Here is a 19,199-nt window from a genome sequence, read left to right on the forward strand (position 1 = left end):
TATCCCCAGTCTTGCCACCTAGTTGGTTGTTACAGGAATAAGTAGGAGGAATACCCCTCACTGTACTTAGCATATATAAATAGGTTTTTATTAGGAAGACATTTAAGATGGCTAACTTCACAAGAATGTCAGCTATCTGTGTTTTGTCTTGGCACAGTGGTCCTAAATTTGTGGAGTGCTAGAAATTGCATTGTTTTATGCTACCCTCTCATATGCCACTATGAGAGAGATGACTCATAGTTCAGACCATTGCTATCACTTCAGCTTCTTTGCCCTAGCTTAATATTTGCCTGAAGATACACATGTGGTTAACTGCTATTTTCGCAATTTTCTGGAAGTGGATCCATAGCAAACAGGTTATTTTTTAAAATCTTCATGCAGTAAGCATTTTTTTTTTAAATCATGTTGTGCAGTAATAGATTAAGTTGGTATGGACTGACAATAAGAAAGTGAAGTTATAGCTTCTGATACTACAAAGAAAATTAGACACTGTTGCTCTGTAGATTTTTTAAAAAGTTTATTATTTTGTAAAACTCTTGTAACTCAGGCAACAGCCTCTAATGCAAGAACAGAACTTCAATGAGACTGCTTCTTACTGGCAAATTAGGCTTCAGTATAAAAATGCTGTCAGGAAACAACTTGAGTTGGAGAGACATGCATCCTACATACCGTATCTCAATTAGATTTAACAAAAATACAAAATAAACTTACCTTCAATTGTTTTTTGTACTGTTCTAAAAACTATTTTAGCTGGTTTTATGGTATATTTGTAAATTGCCTTAAGGCATATGCAAACAGCAATTCATTGATGAATAAATAATAACCTGGTCCAAATGTGCTCATACATTCCAATTGGATTACTGGGAGGGTGGAACTACAGTTAATATTGGTCCCTCAATTACCAGTCTCTTTTTTACACTCAGCATGCAAAGCTAAGCTTGGCCCCAGCACGTTTGAGATCTTATTTCCCTTGCTGAACCCCTACTGCTTTTTCCTCCTTGGCAGTGTCCTGCAATTACGCAGTTGAAGTCTCAAGTTGGGGCTGAAAGCTCTGACAGCTATTAAACTGAAACACTCCCCAAACCTCCAGCTTCTCACGATTCATTAAATTTTATCCATTGAACATGAATAAAGTATTATAAATCCAGTTTTCAGACCTGGCAGCCATCACTCTCCTCCATCATACAGTATCTCATCCAAACTGTTGTAATACACACATGAACTGTCTCTACTGTATTTTTATAAAGTTGATAGATCATGACATCATTAAATTACATCATTAAATTTGGGTTTAATTTTGGAAGACTCATATAACCTTTAACATAAAAACCAGTGAAACAAGCTGTGCAATACCTCAAATTAAAGATGCCTATACCTCGTTCAATGCAGTGGCAATTAAAGGCTGGTATGCTTTTCACACGTGAATTTGAAAGAGATTACCAAAGGATGCAACTTTGTTACCTGGATATTTTAAAAAGAATGATAACAATGGAGGTTTGAACAGTTTTATTTTTAATTTCTTTCCCAAAAAGGGAGAAAAAGGCAAAGAGGTGTTGTGAGATGCATCACTGTAATTTCAGATTAGCCAGTAAATGTCAATTTGATGGCCCTATAAAAATACACATACTAATTTGTGGACTATAGCTTAGCCATATTGTGTGATTTGTGCATGTGAAGGAAGCAAAAAGTATATGAAAGCTGTATTCATGGAGTAAATAGACAAGTTAAATACAATCAAGAATTTGTATAAAAATGTTTGGTTGCAAAACCAGTCATCAGTAACCACAGGAACTGAGTTTTTAGCAAGCCTGCTCAGAATGGGTGCATGATAGCTTTAGTAAAGAATCATGAGAATAACGGAGCTCACATAGGAGTCGTTTACTTCTATATATGAACGGTAAACAATTTTATTTTTTCAGGTTTTAATCCAAGCTCTTGTATTGTAAGTGGATTCCATTTCCACTCAAGTGTTGGTAAAAAGATGCCATATGGTAAGATCAAGATAATTTACCCTGTGTGACAGAAGTGCAAAGTGGGACAAAACTTCCCAGTTTCAATACACATCCGAACGAATGGCGATGTCTTCCTCATTTCAGTAAGCTGTGCTGTGAAAAGTCAGTGAAGTGCTTTTTCAGTGGAGGAGAGAAAGTTGGCTTTAGGGCACGATACTTAAATTTTCTCCTGAAAAGCTGATCTGAAGAATAGTGTTCCCATTGTGCAAATCCAGTGTGCAAAATTCTATGCACATCTGCCTCTTGTTGCCTTCAACAATCCTTCTCTTAACCCTACATCATGATAAGATAAGGAACAGTTCCTCAAAATAAAGATAATCACATCTGGTGAATAATGGAAAATATTTCAAGTCCCAAAACGTGAAATAAACCAGAAAAATATTTTCCAGATATGTTCACAATGCTCAGGATTTATAAGCCAATGGTCTGAAGAACTCTTCTTTCATTCTCATTGAGGTGGTCTGAGAACATTGCATAGCAAGGCTGCTGTGCAAACTGACATAAGAAGTTTGTAAGGTAAGCCTATAAGGAAGACAAATAGTTGTCAATTCATTTCCACAGGATACTGCACAATTATTTATACGTGAAATTATTCTATTATACAGAAGAACAATATATTAACGCAAGAGTGTGATAACAATATAAAATGCTCAAGACCTTGGTTTAAATAAAAAGGTCTTAAACCCTTAAGCCTTGTGCCTACTCCAATGTTCTTTTCATGCCAGGCAAAATACCTTTTTATTTTTCCACCTGAATTGCTCCCTGTCAGATACTAATACCAATACTAATACTAATCTGTCACTGCTTTGCTTTTATTGCTTCTGTTGTTTTAGTTTATTTTGTTTTGGTATGATTTTACCAGTTATTTTAAAATAAATGATTGCATTTTAACCCCAAAGAGGAGTTTTATTGAATTCTAATTTCAATTTTGATTTATTTCATTTTCTTATACATCAGACTCAGTATTATATAGCTCTCTTGCTGTTAAAAGAAACTTTCCTGAAAGATGAACCTTCCTCTCCAAATACATACCCTCCACTGACTACAACAACTCTATGGCATTACTCATCAGTTACAAAATTTGTCTTGGGATAATATAACAGCAAAGCAGTTTGGGAAGGGGGAAAGAAGCAGAACGTTTTCAGTCATTTTCCTACTCAAAATTAGAACTCCAGATGCTTCCTGTCCCAAGATTTAAAAAGCTTTTCTCTTTAAAGAACAGCAGCAGAGCACTATTACATCCCAATATTCAGGACCACTGGTTGGCAACACAGAGAAATCTAGATTGTTCTTTCTGAGTCCCCTTATTTACTGACCACCAGATGGATGTACTGATTTTTGTCTACAGCCTTATGTGTGGTGCTATGTATTACTATGAGATAAAGCTTTCAAAGTTAATTACAGTAGCTTCATGCTGTTGTGAGGGCATGTTAAACAGATGAGAATAAATATTCAAGTCGGTATTCAACAGTATTAACTGTATTCCAGGTACTTGAATAAGTATTTTAAAAGATTAGAATAAGTATTTATTAGAATAAGTATTAAAAAAAAATTAGTAAACAGCAATGAAACCTTGATCATTCAACCTACCTGTAGGTCTATCTGATACAAAGGATCCTTCAGTGCATCAGGGTCGTCTTCATCATCATCTTCATAATAATCGTCATCTGTAAACAATGTGATATGTGATATGTCAGCCATCATATTGGCAAGAAATCACTAAGATGCACAATTACAGAAATCTGTCTTTTTTGCGTACACTTTTTGCACTGAAATGAACTACAACACTTTTATTTAGACACTGAATACATTTGAAATAAAAAATAAATTGGTGTTATTTCAGTTCTTATACAAGTCACATTTCTAAACAACACAGTGAAAGTGGTTTGTAAAATACTTTTACTAAAGGTTTGGGTCTACCGCACCCTGCACAAATAATCTTCACAAGTTTAGAACTACTTTGCTCACCATACTTGTTTGTAGCAAGAATATCAGACAATAGCTGCCCTGTTAACCCTTCCTCCTCCTCCTCCTCTTCCTCTTCTTGATCTTCCCACATATCATTCGATTCCTCTGTTAATTAAGAGAGAAATAGTTTTGCCACGAGGAGTGTGTTTTTTTGTTTTTGTTTTGCTTTGATGTAAAGTTCACCACCTGGACATCACTTTTTAACTAGGAGACATACTGGAAATTTCAATTTGGACAGAGCTGTACATTTCTGAGCCAGCAGAATATTACCAAGGAAGCTGCAATTCTCACCAAAAAGAAAAATAAACTGAAAGTGCCATGGTTGACAATGGAATGCCCTATATAGGTACAATTAAGTACTATTTTAAAATTGTATTTATTGCCAAGTAAATTCGTTATATTATTTTGGTTAGTAATTCACATACTTCTAATTGAAAATATTTGTTTCATGGAATACTTAGCATTTCTTGTCACTGAGGGAAATTACATAGAATTGGGGCATATAAAGGGGGCAGAGCTCTCACTGCTAAGTAAGAAGACCTATACCCAGAACTCCTATTCTCTAAACACCTGAACTTTCATGCAGCTTAGTGCAAATCTAAGACTGTCCACAGCATGTGAGCATTCTCTATGATTTATGGGTTAAAAAATTAAAACCAAACATACACCCCCACACCCACGCGGGCATAGCTGACATTTTGTGCTACAGAAGCAACAGTCATATATTTTAATGTATTACATTTATATCTTACCAAGGAGCTCATTGCAGCATACTTGGGTCCCTATCCCTCCATTTTATCATCACAACTACCTTGTGAGGTAGGCTAGGTTGAGAGACAGTGACAGGCCCTAGTGTGAGATTCATGTCAGAATGGAAACGTGAACCTGGTCTTCCTAGGCCTAGTCTGAAACTCTTTACCACTGCAACATATTGGATGGCACCAAATGATAACCACCATAAAGACTGAAAGTCACATCAGTGTTGTACCTTGACTCCATTCTGCAGCAGTTTGTCGAGAAGAGCTTGCTTCCATTGCATTAGAAAGTTCATTTATTATCAATTTTAAGATTTTAACTAACAAAGGAATGTTTGTCCAGCGTTCAGGATCTGAGAAGAGCAGAGAAAAAAATATCTTTACATACAGCTAAGAATTTAGGAATCTCGATGCAATTACGTAAACGTTCACAACTGTCTGAAGAGGCATTCCAAATCTGCTAAACTCTTCAGTTTTTAAAGTTGTCACAAAAAGCAGCAGTAGTCAACTCTTTTCAACACTATACATTCACTATGATCCCATGAGTTTGACCAAGGTGCGGGAGGCAGTGGAAGACAGGAGTGCCTGGCGTGCTCTGGTCCATGAGGTCACGAAGAGTCGGACACGACTAAACAACAAATGATTCCTTTAACATTGTTTTCTAAACTAATGACTGAGTATACATCCTGTTGAGCAGTTACATTTGCAGCATCAGGGAGAACTGGATGACTAAATGCCAATCCTTTGCACAGTCATCATCACTTTATCTTATTATTTAAAAGATGGCACTCTTCTATATACGATTGCTATTTATAAGTCAGCAACTGTTCACTGTTTCTGACCAACATGCATTCAACTATCAAATCTCTTATGTCTGTGTAAGCCTTGCATTGTACATTAGTCTGAAAAAGACCAGAAAAAGATGTACACGTCATAACTTTCAAAGCTTTTAATTCTCTGTCAGTGGCACTTAAGTCCCACTGGTTTTGATGGGAGTTGTACATATATAAATGGACTTTCTATGCCTCTTACTTCTGGCTGATTCAATCTTGAAAGAATATTTAAACACTCACTTTTAGCTGCTTTTGATCGTGTGCGTATTCCTTCTTCCATATTAAATATTTCTTCTCCCTTTACCCTGATATCCTGCAGTCGCTTGTCATCTGTATTGATACCATGCTGGAGGAGTTTACACAGGGCTACAGAGCTGAAAATTTTAAGAGTCACATACTTGAAGATCAGCTCCATTCTTACTGTCATCCTATTTACAAGACTTTAGAACTAGTTTCCCCTTATCTACAAATTTGGGGCAGAGTGGTTTGTTCAAAAATCAGGTTATTAAAGCAAAACCAGGAACAAACAACTATCTACAATGACATAGGATTCTTTAAAATGAAAGGTATGAGCAAGCTCAATTATTTCAAGGCATACATGTGATCAAGGGACGGACACCTTACCTGACCTTGCCTTCATATTGTCCATAGAACAAATGTTGTCGACTCATCCACTCTGACATTACAAACTCCAGGGCAGGTTTGCCTGTTGGCCCAGGTAGACTACAAAGAAACTCTAGTAGTGGTTCAAGTTGAGAATGAACCAGGTGAGCAAATACCATGATCAAAGACTGCAAGAGAGACAAAGTAAAATAGACATTTTGACTTTTGTATTTTGGGAATTTCTGTGGTTTTACCAATGCTTGAAACTGAACTCAACAATAACATCCTGCAAAACCAAAAAAGGATTGCAGGATCAGTCACTGAACTTGACTGAAAAAGTTACAAAGCACCAAGTCCCCAGCACCCTGCTAAGAAGCTTAGTCATCTTTCATGATGCATCTCAAATATAATTTTAGAATTTTGCATCTCAAATATAATTTTAGAAGTTCTCTGCTTAAGTAGCAGTAATGAACACAAGTTGTTTTGTATGCTAATACAATATTTGTGGTAATCATAGGGAATATACTGTTTCATAAGCAATGGATAAACAAACTTGTGAGTTCAGTTCAGAACACCCACTTACAACTGGAATGCCATCCTGCCTGGCATTAGTGAACATATCCCTCACCAAATTGGCTTTGCTCTAAGCCAGGTCATCTTCATGTATAAAACTACAGGATAGCTAAATACATCAAGGGGTTTGGGCAAGGCAACTCATTTTATCAACTTAAGTTTTGAGCCTCTTACCTGCATTACAGTGAGTGTTTCTGCTTGCTGCATTTTACTAAGAATTGCTCTCAGAATCTGGTCGAGATTCTCTCCTAATTCACTCCCTGCTTTAGAAATCAACGTGGAAACTAATCTGCCTACAAAGGCAGCTGTGAATTCTGAAGTGCGTGGATCAAGAAGCTGGCTCACCACCTGCATCACATACCACAGTCCATTGTGGCCTTGCTCATCATGCCACTGTGCAATTTGCTCCAGAGCGACTGAAATATATGCACGCAGACACTCACCACCATTCTGAAAGAACAAAGCACGTGAGAATACACACTTTCAACCTACCAAGTGCTTCAGACATTTAACAAACAGCATTATAGGCCCAAAGGAAACAAATTAACTGGTAAGAGATTGTACGAGTCAAAAACTGTATGTGGAATATCGTTTTCATGCAAACTTGCTCCTGGCAAAACTTGTACTTGGGAACTATCTGTTATGATGACAATATTTTGAGCTCGTGCACTTAACATTGAGAGAATGCTATGAAAACACAGGATGCATTTCTGGTCCTGTTAGCTGCTGCATAGATGGGAGACAAATCCTGGAACTGTATCTGAATATAAACATGATCTACAGCCAGTCAGCTGTGAAGGACTCAACTGGGGAAATGTTACTTATTAAGCAATAACAACTTATCTGTATTGCAGACACAGTAGTACCAGTGCCAACAAAAACATGATAGAAGGGACCCCATAATTCATTATTTTATGCTTTATGAGTTATTGTTTTGGATTTGAATGGGAACTACCTTTCCTAGGAAATCAAGGTCAGTGAAGCTTGCCCCAAGTACATGCAAACTCTATTATGCATCATTTATTTTATTTATTCATCACTTTGCTCACAAAAGTGACCTACTTAAACCAATTACAAGAGCACAACCAAAAACAACCAAAAACTATTTTAAAAATCTACACAAACACAAGACAGGTCTTAAAGATCCTGCCCCACTACAAGAAATCGTAAGTACTTAATAACATTCAAATTAATGGTAAAAAGCCCATGTAAAAAGGAACGTTTTTGCCTGCCACCTAAAAATAGATAAAGATGATGCCAGGCAAGCCTCTGGGGAGCATTCCACAAACAGGAGCCACCACTGAAAAGGCCCGTTCTCATGTTTCCACCCTTCAGAAATTCTGTGGAAGGGGTACATGGAGAAGGGTCTCAGATGATGATCACAATGCCCAGATTGGTTTATGTGAGAAGCTTGGACTTAACTCACAAGCTCCTTTCAAATATTCTTCTGTGAATATATTTCATCTTTAGGTTTCTTGCTTCTCTCCAATTCAATCATATAATTTGAGTTGTGTTAATAGTCTAAGAATAGACAGTCTCCTATGAAAAGTTGTATCATTCTACAATAAAAAGTTACTAAAAAATATTCTCAAGGTACCATCAAACCCATTTATTTCTCTTAATTCATTCTATGATAAATTACCAAAAGAAAAAGAGAGGAGCACGAGATACTCACTCGCTCTAGTATTTTGGGGGCTTAAGCAAGGTAAATTTCAAGTTACTATGACCAAGAATTATAATAAAAACAAGATACTTGTGCTTTCAATAACTGACCCAGTTGCAATTTCCAGTCCATAAACTGCAGTATGAAGTGGATGGCTTCACCTCAGAAGCTTACAGACAATGTAAGATCTAACAAAAACTTCCCTCTTCCAAAAAATGATTACCTGCATGGTAGCATGGTCATCTGTGTGCAGACTACACTGAGCCACAGCAGGAAAAGCTTGGCAGATTAGGAGCTGTGAAAGGGGAGGTTTAGTATTCCTCACAACAGTTGTTAATATGTCTATTGAAGTCTGAAAAAGAAAAATTCAGATAGATGTTGAATAGTTTTGGAATAAGGAGACACAGCACAACGTCAGGAAAGGAGCAGATCAATTTGCAGAAAACATTTTTGTCATCTGCAAAATATTCTTGCAGAGATTCTTCCGGATGGTCGCATCATGAGTAGTCAGAAGAGTGGTAGTTTTAGTGTGCTGGCTGGAACCAAATTAAGATGTTGAACTTAGGTCCTGTTGAATTTGAAGTGTTTCATTAGTCATGACTAGCTCTCATGGAAATAAATTATATTTAAATTCAACTAACGTGTCCTGGTCCAAACACTGTGAAAAATCCTCTCAATCTGGTTAATGGTTCAGTTTTCACCAAGAAACAGTTACTGAAATAACTGTGACACCTAAAGGAACAAAGACAAGGTATGTGCACTGTTCTCAAAATAGATACAGTGGGAGCACATCTTACATGCGTTCTGTTTATGCAGATCCAGATGCGGTGGGTCTTCCTCAAGTGGGGAGCGAAGGGGGGGATCCCGTTTCAAAATGGTGTTCCCATCACGTCTCCACAAGGAATATCCCCCAGTGGAGTGGAAAAGGGCACCTCCGGGGGCTTCCCAGTTAGCAATGGCCCACCCCACCTGGCCCCATCACTCCTATCCCTCTCCACATGTGCCTTGGCAACAGAGGTGAGCTACCACTGCTCTCCTGGCTTCCAAACACAGCATGTTGCTTGAATGAGAGGGAGAGGCACAGGGAGCTCGGCACTGTGTAGCTGTAGAGTAGAGGACTGGTTCCAGTTTATTGTACAATACTGAACTCACAGCACCTTATCCCTGCCTCACTTCCTCCAGTATGTGCCAGCAACATGCTGTGTTTGGAAGGTGGGAGAGCAGTGGTGCCCAGCCTCTGCCACCCTGCTGGCTGCCAATAAAAGAGAGGGTGAACCCAGCAGTGCTGTACTTCTTGAGGCCATTAGGTAGCTGGAGATGCTAGGGTTCATAGTGGCAGGGGACAGGGAGAAGGGATGAAGAGGCAGGGCAGATCTGCAAGTGCCAAAGAAGCTGGGAAAGGCTGCTGGGTTGTAGCAGCAGTTGGCGGGTTGCTCAAGTGCTTGTTGCTGCCAGTGAGAGGAAGAATGACCTGTTGCTGCTGGTGATGGAGGTTCTTCTTCCTACAGGCAACTCTCCACTTACACGGAGGTTATGTTCTGAGCCCCTGAATGCATAAGTGAAATGCGCGTAAGTGGGGAGCACCCTGGAGAGTCTTTGTGGCTTGCAAAGAGACCATCCCCAAAGCCCAAAGAGGCCGTCCTTTGGGGCTCTGGAGTCTCCCCATGAGCCAGACTTTCAGGTTCCTGGCACTGTGCATGTTTGCGGTTGTACGCAAGTAGATTGCGTGCAAGTTGGGAATTGCCTGTACACAATTTTGTGTATATGTGCTTTGTCAGAAACCAAACCCACACATAAGACAGGATCCAACTGTATGCCCTTCTCTTCCATGATTATGTATTTTTCAGTAATAAAAAATATTTCTGTTTTTATAAACCGCATTAGGCTATATCAAGCATTGCACGTTCTGAGAAGATACCCTCATACTTACTGCACAAAGTCCTGCTGGAATCTTATCAGCAGGAGCCTGCATGATGCTGACAAGTGTTGGGATCAATCGCATCTGCATTGCATCTTGGCAGGCTTCTATTTGCGCTAATTCCTTAAAGATATCTTGGGCAAGTGAGGCCACAACAGGATCTAAAGCAAGAAAAACACCCAATTACCAAGAGTATAAAATTACATCAAATTATATAACTGAAGTAAGGAAATGAGGAGTGCTAATTTTAAATCCTCCTAGATCAAATATGATGCTCTTCCATTATATGTGGCAGGGTTCCTCCTTTCTGCCTAAACAAAGCAGTTTATTTTAAATTATAGAAAGTCACAGCTGTGATGTTTGCCTTTGGTGATTCATGCATTATATGTGGGGATGCCTTAGCTTGACTCATCTGCAGTCCCAATGTCATGATATCTGGTTAGAAGCATCAACAATAAAGAGCAAAAGACTTAAACAGTGGGAAAGAATGCTTGATTTCCACATACTTAAAATATGTCCCTTGCTCCTAACTACTAACAGTAATTATTAAATGCAAAGGGCGGAAGAGGTGCTACCAGAACTGGGTGAAGAAAGATGCAGAGATTCTGATCAACCACACCTCAAAATTTCTGGCATTATTTACGAGAAAACAGGATTGAAATAATATATAATTATTGTAACTACAAGTTCACCAAGCTCTAGCTGGAACATTTTCACAGATTAAGAAATGAGCATATCAAATACAATTTCTTGATGGACTTTCCTATCCAAGGAACTTTCACTGTTGTCTTTCACAACAAGGCATTGAGAAAGCCAACACATACATAACCCTGTTAACTGAAGATAGTTTCATGAAGATTTATCTGTATCCATAATATGATCATTAATAGTTTTGCCTGAGCACATACCATTACTATATTTGAGAAAGATGGCAATGGTGAAGGGGCAGATCTTGTTCTCTACGCTTGCTGTAAAGGCTGGATCTACAGTGCAGACAATGCAAAGTGTTTCCATCACAAGATTGAGGACCTCAGAACTAAATTCAGCTGCTAAGTGAATTAGTCCATCAAGGATACTGGGAAGGAAAGGCTGCAAGACATGGGTGCTTTCAGATATCTTCAACTGGTCACAGTACCTAGGAGGGAAAACCCAAAAAACATCAACAGTCAGTAATATAGTAATGGTGTCCAATATTTCTTTCAGGGTGCAATCCTATCCACACTTATCCAGACATAAATCTAGTTAGGGCTTATTTCTGAGTAGATATGCACTGTCATAATCACAGAGTCAAGATTACAGCTTCAACATTGTCACAGAAAGAAATTGTGAACATTTCCTTGTATCAGCCTACAATCAACTAATATAGGTTCTATTTCTTGACCTACTTACCCCCAAATAGCCCTTACTGCAGAAATTCGAACAGAAGGGGGTTGAGTTTCATGAAGACCACTAACTGTGGCTTGTAGGAACTGCTGGATGAGCTCTGGAGACATTGCGACTGTGAAACGACTGGCAGCCCAAAGAGCACGACCAAGGAGGAAAGGAGACACTGGAAGAAGGAAAAAAGCGTTCGTGCATTTCTCCCTCATTACCATTAAACAGAAGGATCCAATATATTACTGAGAAGAGCTGTATACAGAGTTACAGAATGGTCTTCAACTGTTTACTCATTGTAACTTTACTGAAATTAATTATGTCATCTTCATCAATTGCAATGGGTCTACTCAGAGTAAAACGCCTCTCCCACACTGAAGCTCCCGCTATTTACCGTACATTTTATGGACTTCATTTTAGCAAATGTCTCCCTCCTGCGTTAATATTTTGATGTTAATGTTTTAGGGTAGTTTATCTTTTTTAAGTTTAGAAATCTATGGGTAACAATTTCTCCAACACAGCTTGAGTTTCAGGTTATTTTCTAGGAACCAATCAGTAAACTAAATGATGAAGTACCTGACAGGTTGAGGTCTGCAAGAACTACATTTGTTAGAAATCCATGCATATCAAAGTGTATTCTACCATTCTTCACACTGTCTGTGATAAGAGATTTGACAGAACCTAAAGCCAGCATGCAAGCTTCATGTATCTTCCACCTGCAATAAATAAATAAGTTACTTAGGTCTTCCAATATTCATTTTTCTAATTTACTTCTGGAGAAATTATACAAATATGTTTTGTTACCCTTAATAACACAAAAGGTAAATATTTGTATATATTAACTGTAAACATGGAGTACTGTATAATTAAAAAGAAAGTGGAAAAGAATTTCTATAAAATGCTGTACTGGGGCGGGACTGGGGGAAAGTTAAGCCATTCAGAACTGCTGTAAATTGTATTATGAATGAATTTATGCTTTTCTATTAATCTGACTCCATTAACAGATTTAATCAGATCAGTGGTTCCCAATTAGCTAAGTACTGAGGGTCCCGTTTTCAAGAGTCAAGCCACTGACCCCCTACTTTTGAACATTTTGATATCTCTATGGTAGCTTTTGTTATGTGAATGGTGTCACAGACCCACTAGGTGTATTACATGGACCCCCAATTGGGAACTTAAGATTATAAAATGCATAGCCCCCCCCCCCAAAAAAATCCTACAATAATTTGGATAATCTAACTGGCATTTGAATAGTACCAATATAGTGCATATGCACTATAAATACTTATTTAACAGCTGGAAACTGGAATAGTTAAGACTGTCAGTTAATATCATTTCTGACTACATCAATCAATGAAACTGATTTGTTTCCGTTGCCTGCTAAATAATCTGAGATAGTACCATCAAATGAATAGCTGCCACCCAGAGTCTTACCAATGCTCAGCACCACTGTTTTTAGCTTGCTCAGCTTCCTGCAAGTGTCTTGTAGCGGCTGCAGCCAATGCTGTTGCACTCTCATTCTGGAAATCAGTCGCAACAGCCTACACAGAAATATGACAATAGGATATATTTTGCAGACAAGAAACAAGGGAACTCATTTCACACTACACCTTGTTGAAAATCAAGCTAGATGTTTAAGTACACAGAGAATCTGGGCATGATAGAAATGCCCTCAACTCTTCATTCTCTGTTTCAGACTGACTTTTTCCAAGATGCTTAGTGGAATATCCAAAAGGAATGAAATCACAGAATCATAGAATTGTAGAGTTGGAAGGGATCTTGAGGGCCATCTAGTTCAAACCCCTGCAATGTAGGAATCTCAACTAAATCATACATGAAGTGGCTCTAAAGAAAATACTCAAGTTCCACGTATATGGGTTTGTATTTGTGTATAAGCTGCATGTGAAAAATCACTACTATTTACCATTACTGCAAAAACACTGCATATTATTTCTTACCAGCAGTAAGTCCTGTGCAGCAATCCTAACTGTGTAGGAAAATGTATCATCATCTTCATCTTCAACAAACTGTTGTGGGTTTGCAGTCCAGACTTTTATCTAAGAAGGAGAGCACAATACGTCAGTAACTTATAGGAAAACCTTAGCCTATTCAGGAATACATGCAACTAAATTAACCAACACATGCAGAAAGGTTCCAATGTTATTTTTCAGATCACTGGAGACTATTACAAACGAACTGATTCAATAATCATAAATATTGTATCTTCTACCACTAAGTTCTAGCCAGCTTTAAAGGCTGTATACCGAAGCGTTAAAAAATCATTTTCTAAATAATAATGTGCAGTAAATATATTTACCTGCTCTTCTGTAATCTGCATATAGAGAATGATGTAATATATTAGCTCTGGCAACGCTTTCTTCACTGTGCTTTTAAATTTGTGGTTTTCCAACAGAGCATGAACAAACTCAAATATGCTGAATACTAGGTTTTCAAAGCCCAAAACTTCACCTAAATTAAAAAGAAGTAAAGATTGTTAAAGTCAAACTTTTTCTGTGATAGAAAAAAATTATGAATAGTTTCCAAAATTAATTCAACTTATTGCATGACAGTCAAACTATTTCTTTTTTTTATAGTTTCAAATCTTTGCCAACAGCAAGTATCTTGTTGTTTATGTTGCTGTTTTAACATTTAAAATCTCAACTATACTTATATAAAAATATATTAAAAATTATTGGCTTCACCTAAGTTAGTCAGTTTTTAATTTTTTTCCAAGGTTTCCAGCAAATAGTACTTAATTTTATAATATTCACACAGCATGCTTTTCAAGGATGACTTCTTTCTTCTAGAGATCCATGTGCTGTGAGTTTTTTACAGATGTTTCTTATAGATGTTAAATAGCGTTTCAATCACACCTGTAACAGTGAGTTTCTTACCATCAGAATCCACTGGGTCTTCTACTTCTTCTGTGTAATTTACTTCTGTTCTCACATAGGTATGTTAGTTAAGGAGAAATAGATTCAGTTGACATACTACCAGATCATGGCACCTTTTTTAAAGGACCAAATCCTTTGCAATGAAATTACTATACTTCAGTCAGCGTAAGTGAGCAACAATAACACTTGCACAGGAAATCAATACCATATTGTGGCTAATTCTTTTTTTAAAAAAATAGACAAACTGGCTGCATATCACAGCCATCTTTATTACAGACGTTAAAATGATTCTTTTCTTGCAACTGTTGATTATGTGATACTTTTTTCTCAGGGTTGTAAGCCACTTAGAGCATAATCTTTTTGTGAAGAGGTGGTATACAAATAAAGTGATAATGAGATGATTTAAGGTCCAAACAACAAGTTATGACACAGATGCATCTATGTTATTTGAAGAGGCCCATTGTGTACCAGACCTAGGTTGAGGGTGTCCCCTCAAAGCTGCTATTTGTTCCAGTAGCCAAAATATTCAAGCATGCCTTCACCTTCTCATGTCAATCTTCTCAGTAAAATATATTATTCAGAAATGCCACAGAACTAATTCTTTCAGCCTCAAGTCATTTGCTTGTGAGTAAAATGCTTGTTGCATGTTCAAATTTACACCACCACTGCTGTTTACTTTTTCCTGCCTTAGTACATCTTTCTTGAAAATCTGCTCTTATTTCAAAATGCAGAAAAAAGGATATAAGGCTGCACTTTCTGTAAGTGTATTCCACACAATAGGAAGGATCTGTTGCATGGAGGAAATCATATGCCTTGGGTAGTTTTTCACTAAGGCTGTCACTGCCTGCAGAAGGAAAGGATCCTTAGAATCATTTTTTTTACAAAATTAGTAATTTTCCCTCTAAAAACCACTATATTCACATTTCTCCATCTGAAGAATAGACTTGTCTGATATATATGCAAGTGAATGCTAATACTGAAATGGGTAATTAAATGAACACAAACGTGAATCTATTATTCTCTGATACTATGATCCATAGACACAGTATGACCCATAGGTTCATTTATGTCATTAGGAGGTGGCAGCTGACAATTGATAGGAGATCCAGAAAGCCATGTCCATCTTTAAGAACACAACCGGAAGCATATTACTGTCTTACGAAAAGCTAATTCATGGGTTCTGACAAGGACAAACAAAGGGTTGCACACAAACCCTTAGCCTTATAAGCTTCAATCTCATTCTAGATAAATTAACTATATAATAAAATATCCTGGAGTAATTTCTAACAAGGCATTCATACCACTTTGGCAGGAGTAGCATTTGTAAAATGAATACTTATTTTTGATCCCTAACAGAGCTATTTTACTCCTATCATATGTAAGGGTTTCTAAAGAAAGATATTTCCTGAAACTCTGTTGTGTTGTATTTTGTTTACCTAAATTTAATGGCACCTGTTATTAACTGCTATATTAGTATTGTTATAATGTCACATACCATGTAAATAAAAACAAAGCTTAAGAACACAATTTTTGTTGCCCACTACAGCAAGACTTTCAAAAAAAGGTTCTCTGCTTACATGCAGGTGTATTTTATATACTTACCTTTAAAACCTCCATTTTAAGTCCACTATCTGATGTAGGTCCATCAGGCAGTTGTAGGGCCTGAACAAAGGCTTCAGTGAATTGCTGCACCACAGGGAAAATAAGGACTTTGGCTGCTCCCTACCAGAATAAAAAGTATCATTTGGTTTTCAGTTACAGCAATGTGTAAACTGCTTATCCCTGGGAAAAACAGTGAAGGAAACTTGTGACTCACATGCCCCAAAGCTCTTCATGGTCTCCCTCCTCCTTAAAAACAACTAACTGGTTCTAATTGCTGCAGATTTTAATCTCTACATCTCATTTATTTGTCACTTAGCTTCCAAGCTTTGTATTCAACTAGGACTTACAGTAGACCCACCTATGTTGGTTGAATCCCACCCAAAATGGCTCAGCTTGCCCTTGGCTTCCCCCTCTCTCTTGGTGTTCCAGCAGCTGCCTTTATAAACCCTCAATTACTTGGCTTCTCCCTATACCCCCAAACACAATACAGTACACTCAAATATCATCAACCAATTGGATTGCATATTCAGCAAGCCTTATTTGAATCCAACTACTCTCAAGATGAAGGCACTGTGGGTTAAACTACAGAGCCTAGGGCTTGCTGATCAGAAGGTTGGCGGTTTGAATCCCCGCCACGGGGTGAGCTCCCATTGCTCGGTCCCTGCTCCTGCCAACCTAGTAGTTCAAAAGCACGAAGTGCAAGTAGATAAATAGGTACCGCTCCGGCGGGAAGGTAAACGGTGTTTCGGTGTGCTGCTCTGGTTTGCCAGAAGCGGCTTAGTCATGCTGGCCACATGACCTGGAAGCTGTACGCCGGCTCCCTCGGCCAGTAATGCGAGATGAGCACTACAACCGCACAGTCGTCTGTGACTAGACCTAACGGTCAGGGGTCCCTTTACCTTTTTACTCTCAAGATGGGCTCTAAAAATGGACTAAACATACCAGCTGCCATTCCTGGGAGACTGCTGGAGGTCTCCCCTTGCCCCACATTATAACCAAGTTAAAGGTTCCTTGACTGTCATGCTAAAAATTATAAAAATTACCAGTCTCTCAATTTGGCAACACATTTTGCACCAACAGGCCACCTTCCATACACTCTAGCCCTATACAATGCAGGGTATAGATCAGAGGGTTTGGACATAAAAATTCACATTCAAATCTCCTTTCAGTCATGATGCTAGAATAAATTTTTGACCTTGTCACCTCTTTTTTAACCTATCACAGAGTTAGTACCACCCTGTGTCAAGTATAATGGAAAGAATATTATACTACAACAATCAACACAACTCATAGATAAGGAATCAACAATTTACCTTTTCTAACTCCTCCATGTTACAGATCATATGGGCACAAGTAGTGAAGATTTCAACAGCACGTGATCTTGTACGAATACCGTAAACCTAACAGGAAAAGCAACTTGTCAAAATATGAAAACAACTAGCGTTTGTTAATGTGTTATCAGCAGCTGCCACCCACAATACTAGTTCTCCCTGCTTCACAATTCTGCAGAATTGTATCTAGTAAAAAGTAGTTAGCTTTATAATTTTTCACTGTGCAGACAACCTAAAATTAGCACCAGATTTTCCTCAATAGATATTTTAAGATAGAATAATATACACTTTCAAACTGATCCTCTAAGTACATATTTAGAACAGAAGCTAGAGGAAGTATATGTTAACTATGCAAGAGTATAGATCAAAACATATCAGTACAGTGGTACCTCTAGATGCGAACGGAATCTGTTCCGAAACCCCGTTTGCATCTAGAAGCAAACATAACCAGCAACGGCACGTCTGCGCGAACACACGTTGCTTTTCGCCGCTTCTGTGCATGCATGTGACGTCATTTTGAGCGTCTGCACATGCGACGAAAGCTGGAAGTAACGCGCTACGTTACTTCCAGGTTGCCGCAGAGCGCAACTCGAACACGCTCATCCCGAAGCACATTCAACCTGAGGTATGACTATACTTAGTAGGATGGTTCCGCTAATGAAATTTTTGTTATTCCTACTAGATGGAAGTCATCCATTTTCACCCATACCTCTGCCATTGTAAAAATCTTGTACATCTCTGGAAGAATAACAGGAGCTACAAGGGGCATCTGTGTATCTGTCACCTCCCGAGTAAACTCTAGAAAAAAGAAAAGTAGCAAAGTACTTATTCAGAGATTATTCAGAGTAACATCTCACTTCCATATTGTTCAGTCTAATGACACACACATTCACAAATGGGCAAGGGTTAAGTTTCCTTTTAGGATTACATAAATAAAGGAGAAGTCAACTTCCTTCTGAGGTGTTAAACTGCATCTGGGTTGTACTGTTTCAGACTACAGGTGGCTGCTCACATAAAAAATATTTGTACTCAGAGGACTAAACTATGAAGCTGAAGAGTTCTAGCCTAGCCTTCTCCCCAACATTTAAACCAGCCATAGCTTTACAACCTCAGTGAGAACTAGGCTTATATCCAGTACAGGAGTCATTCAGAATTCAGCATTAATTCTAAGGAGTTACATGCAACTGCTTTGAAATTATCCACTTAACATTCACCCTAATTCTCACATTGTATAGCCAAGGCGTGATAGCACTACAGAGGTTCATTATGAAAATCCACAAAAAGAGGATGGTGGCATCCATGAACAGAGCAATAACCGATTGCCTTTTGAGTAAACCCAAAGTATCTAACATCCTTATTTCACTCAACAGAGTTTCAAGAATTCAGTGTAGTTGAAATGGCACAGGGGACTACAAGATTCAATTGGGAACAAATTTGACAAAAAATGCTGTTAGCCTGATGCTATATTACCATCTTCTGTAAAAACCCAATCCTGCAGAGGTAATAAAAAATAAATCCCAGTTCTACTGGATTTTTTTCTGTTTTAATTTAACATTTATGAACACCGTAGTTATATGTACCCTGCTAGACAGATGAACTAGTGACTACGTGCAAGGGAGATGGCTAGAGTGGATTATTTGCTGAAGATTTACTGGAATCAACAGTCTCATCTA

The 19,199-nt window shown here is 38.1% G+C and overlaps 1 protein-coding gene across 4 annotated transcripts in view; it reads right to left on the reverse strand.

The window, feature by feature from the left end:
* Window positions 1-500: 500 nt before the first annotated feature.
* IPO9 (importin 9) overlaps window positions 501-19,199 on the reverse strand; it is a 32,921-nt gene continuing 14,222 nt past the window's right edge. For all 4 annotated transcript variants that reach the window (XM_083444124.1, XM_083444123.1, XM_083444126.1 and 1 more), the window contains 20 exons: window positions 18,236-18,324; window positions 17,509-17,595; window positions 16,196-16,315; window positions 15,337-15,437; window positions 14,594-14,652; window positions 14,017-14,168; window positions 13,658-13,756; window positions 13,134-13,240; window positions 12,276-12,415; window positions 11,715-11,874; window positions 11,234-11,460; window positions 10,338-10,486; window positions 8,631-8,759; window positions 6,919-7,194; window positions 6,193-6,359; window positions 5,809-5,942; window positions 4,969-5,088; window positions 3,981-4,085; window positions 3,603-3,679; window positions 501-2,534 (listed from right to left, as the gene is read on the reverse strand). In XM_083444124.1, coding sequence (XP_083300250.1) covers window positions 2,424-2,534; window positions 3,603-3,679; window positions 3,981-4,085; window positions 4,969-5,088; window positions 5,809-5,942; window positions 6,193-6,359; window positions 6,919-7,194; window positions 8,631-8,759; window positions 10,338-10,486; window positions 11,234-11,460; window positions 11,715-11,874; window positions 12,276-12,415; window positions 13,134-13,240; window positions 13,658-13,756; window positions 14,017-14,168; window positions 14,594-14,652; window positions 15,337-15,437; window positions 16,196-16,315; window positions 17,509-17,595; window positions 18,236-18,324 — 2,609 coding nt within the window. In that variant the 3' untranslated portion in view covers window positions 501-2,423. The remainder of the gene's footprint in view (window positions 2,535-3,602; window positions 3,680-3,980; window positions 4,086-4,968; window positions 5,089-5,808; window positions 5,943-6,192; window positions 6,360-6,918; window positions 7,195-8,630; window positions 8,760-10,337; window positions 10,487-11,233; window positions 11,461-11,714; window positions 11,875-12,275; window positions 12,416-13,133; window positions 13,241-13,657; window positions 13,757-14,016; window positions 14,169-14,593; window positions 14,653-15,336; window positions 15,438-16,195; window positions 16,316-17,508; window positions 17,596-18,235; window positions 18,325-19,199) is intronic.

Source organism: Podarcis tiliguerta, assembly GCF_965153285.1.
Source record: "Podarcis tiliguerta genome assembly, chromosome: 6".
NCBI classification, from domain to species: Eukaryota; Metazoa; Chordata; class Lepidosauria; order Squamata; family Lacertidae; genus Podarcis; species Podarcis tiliguerta.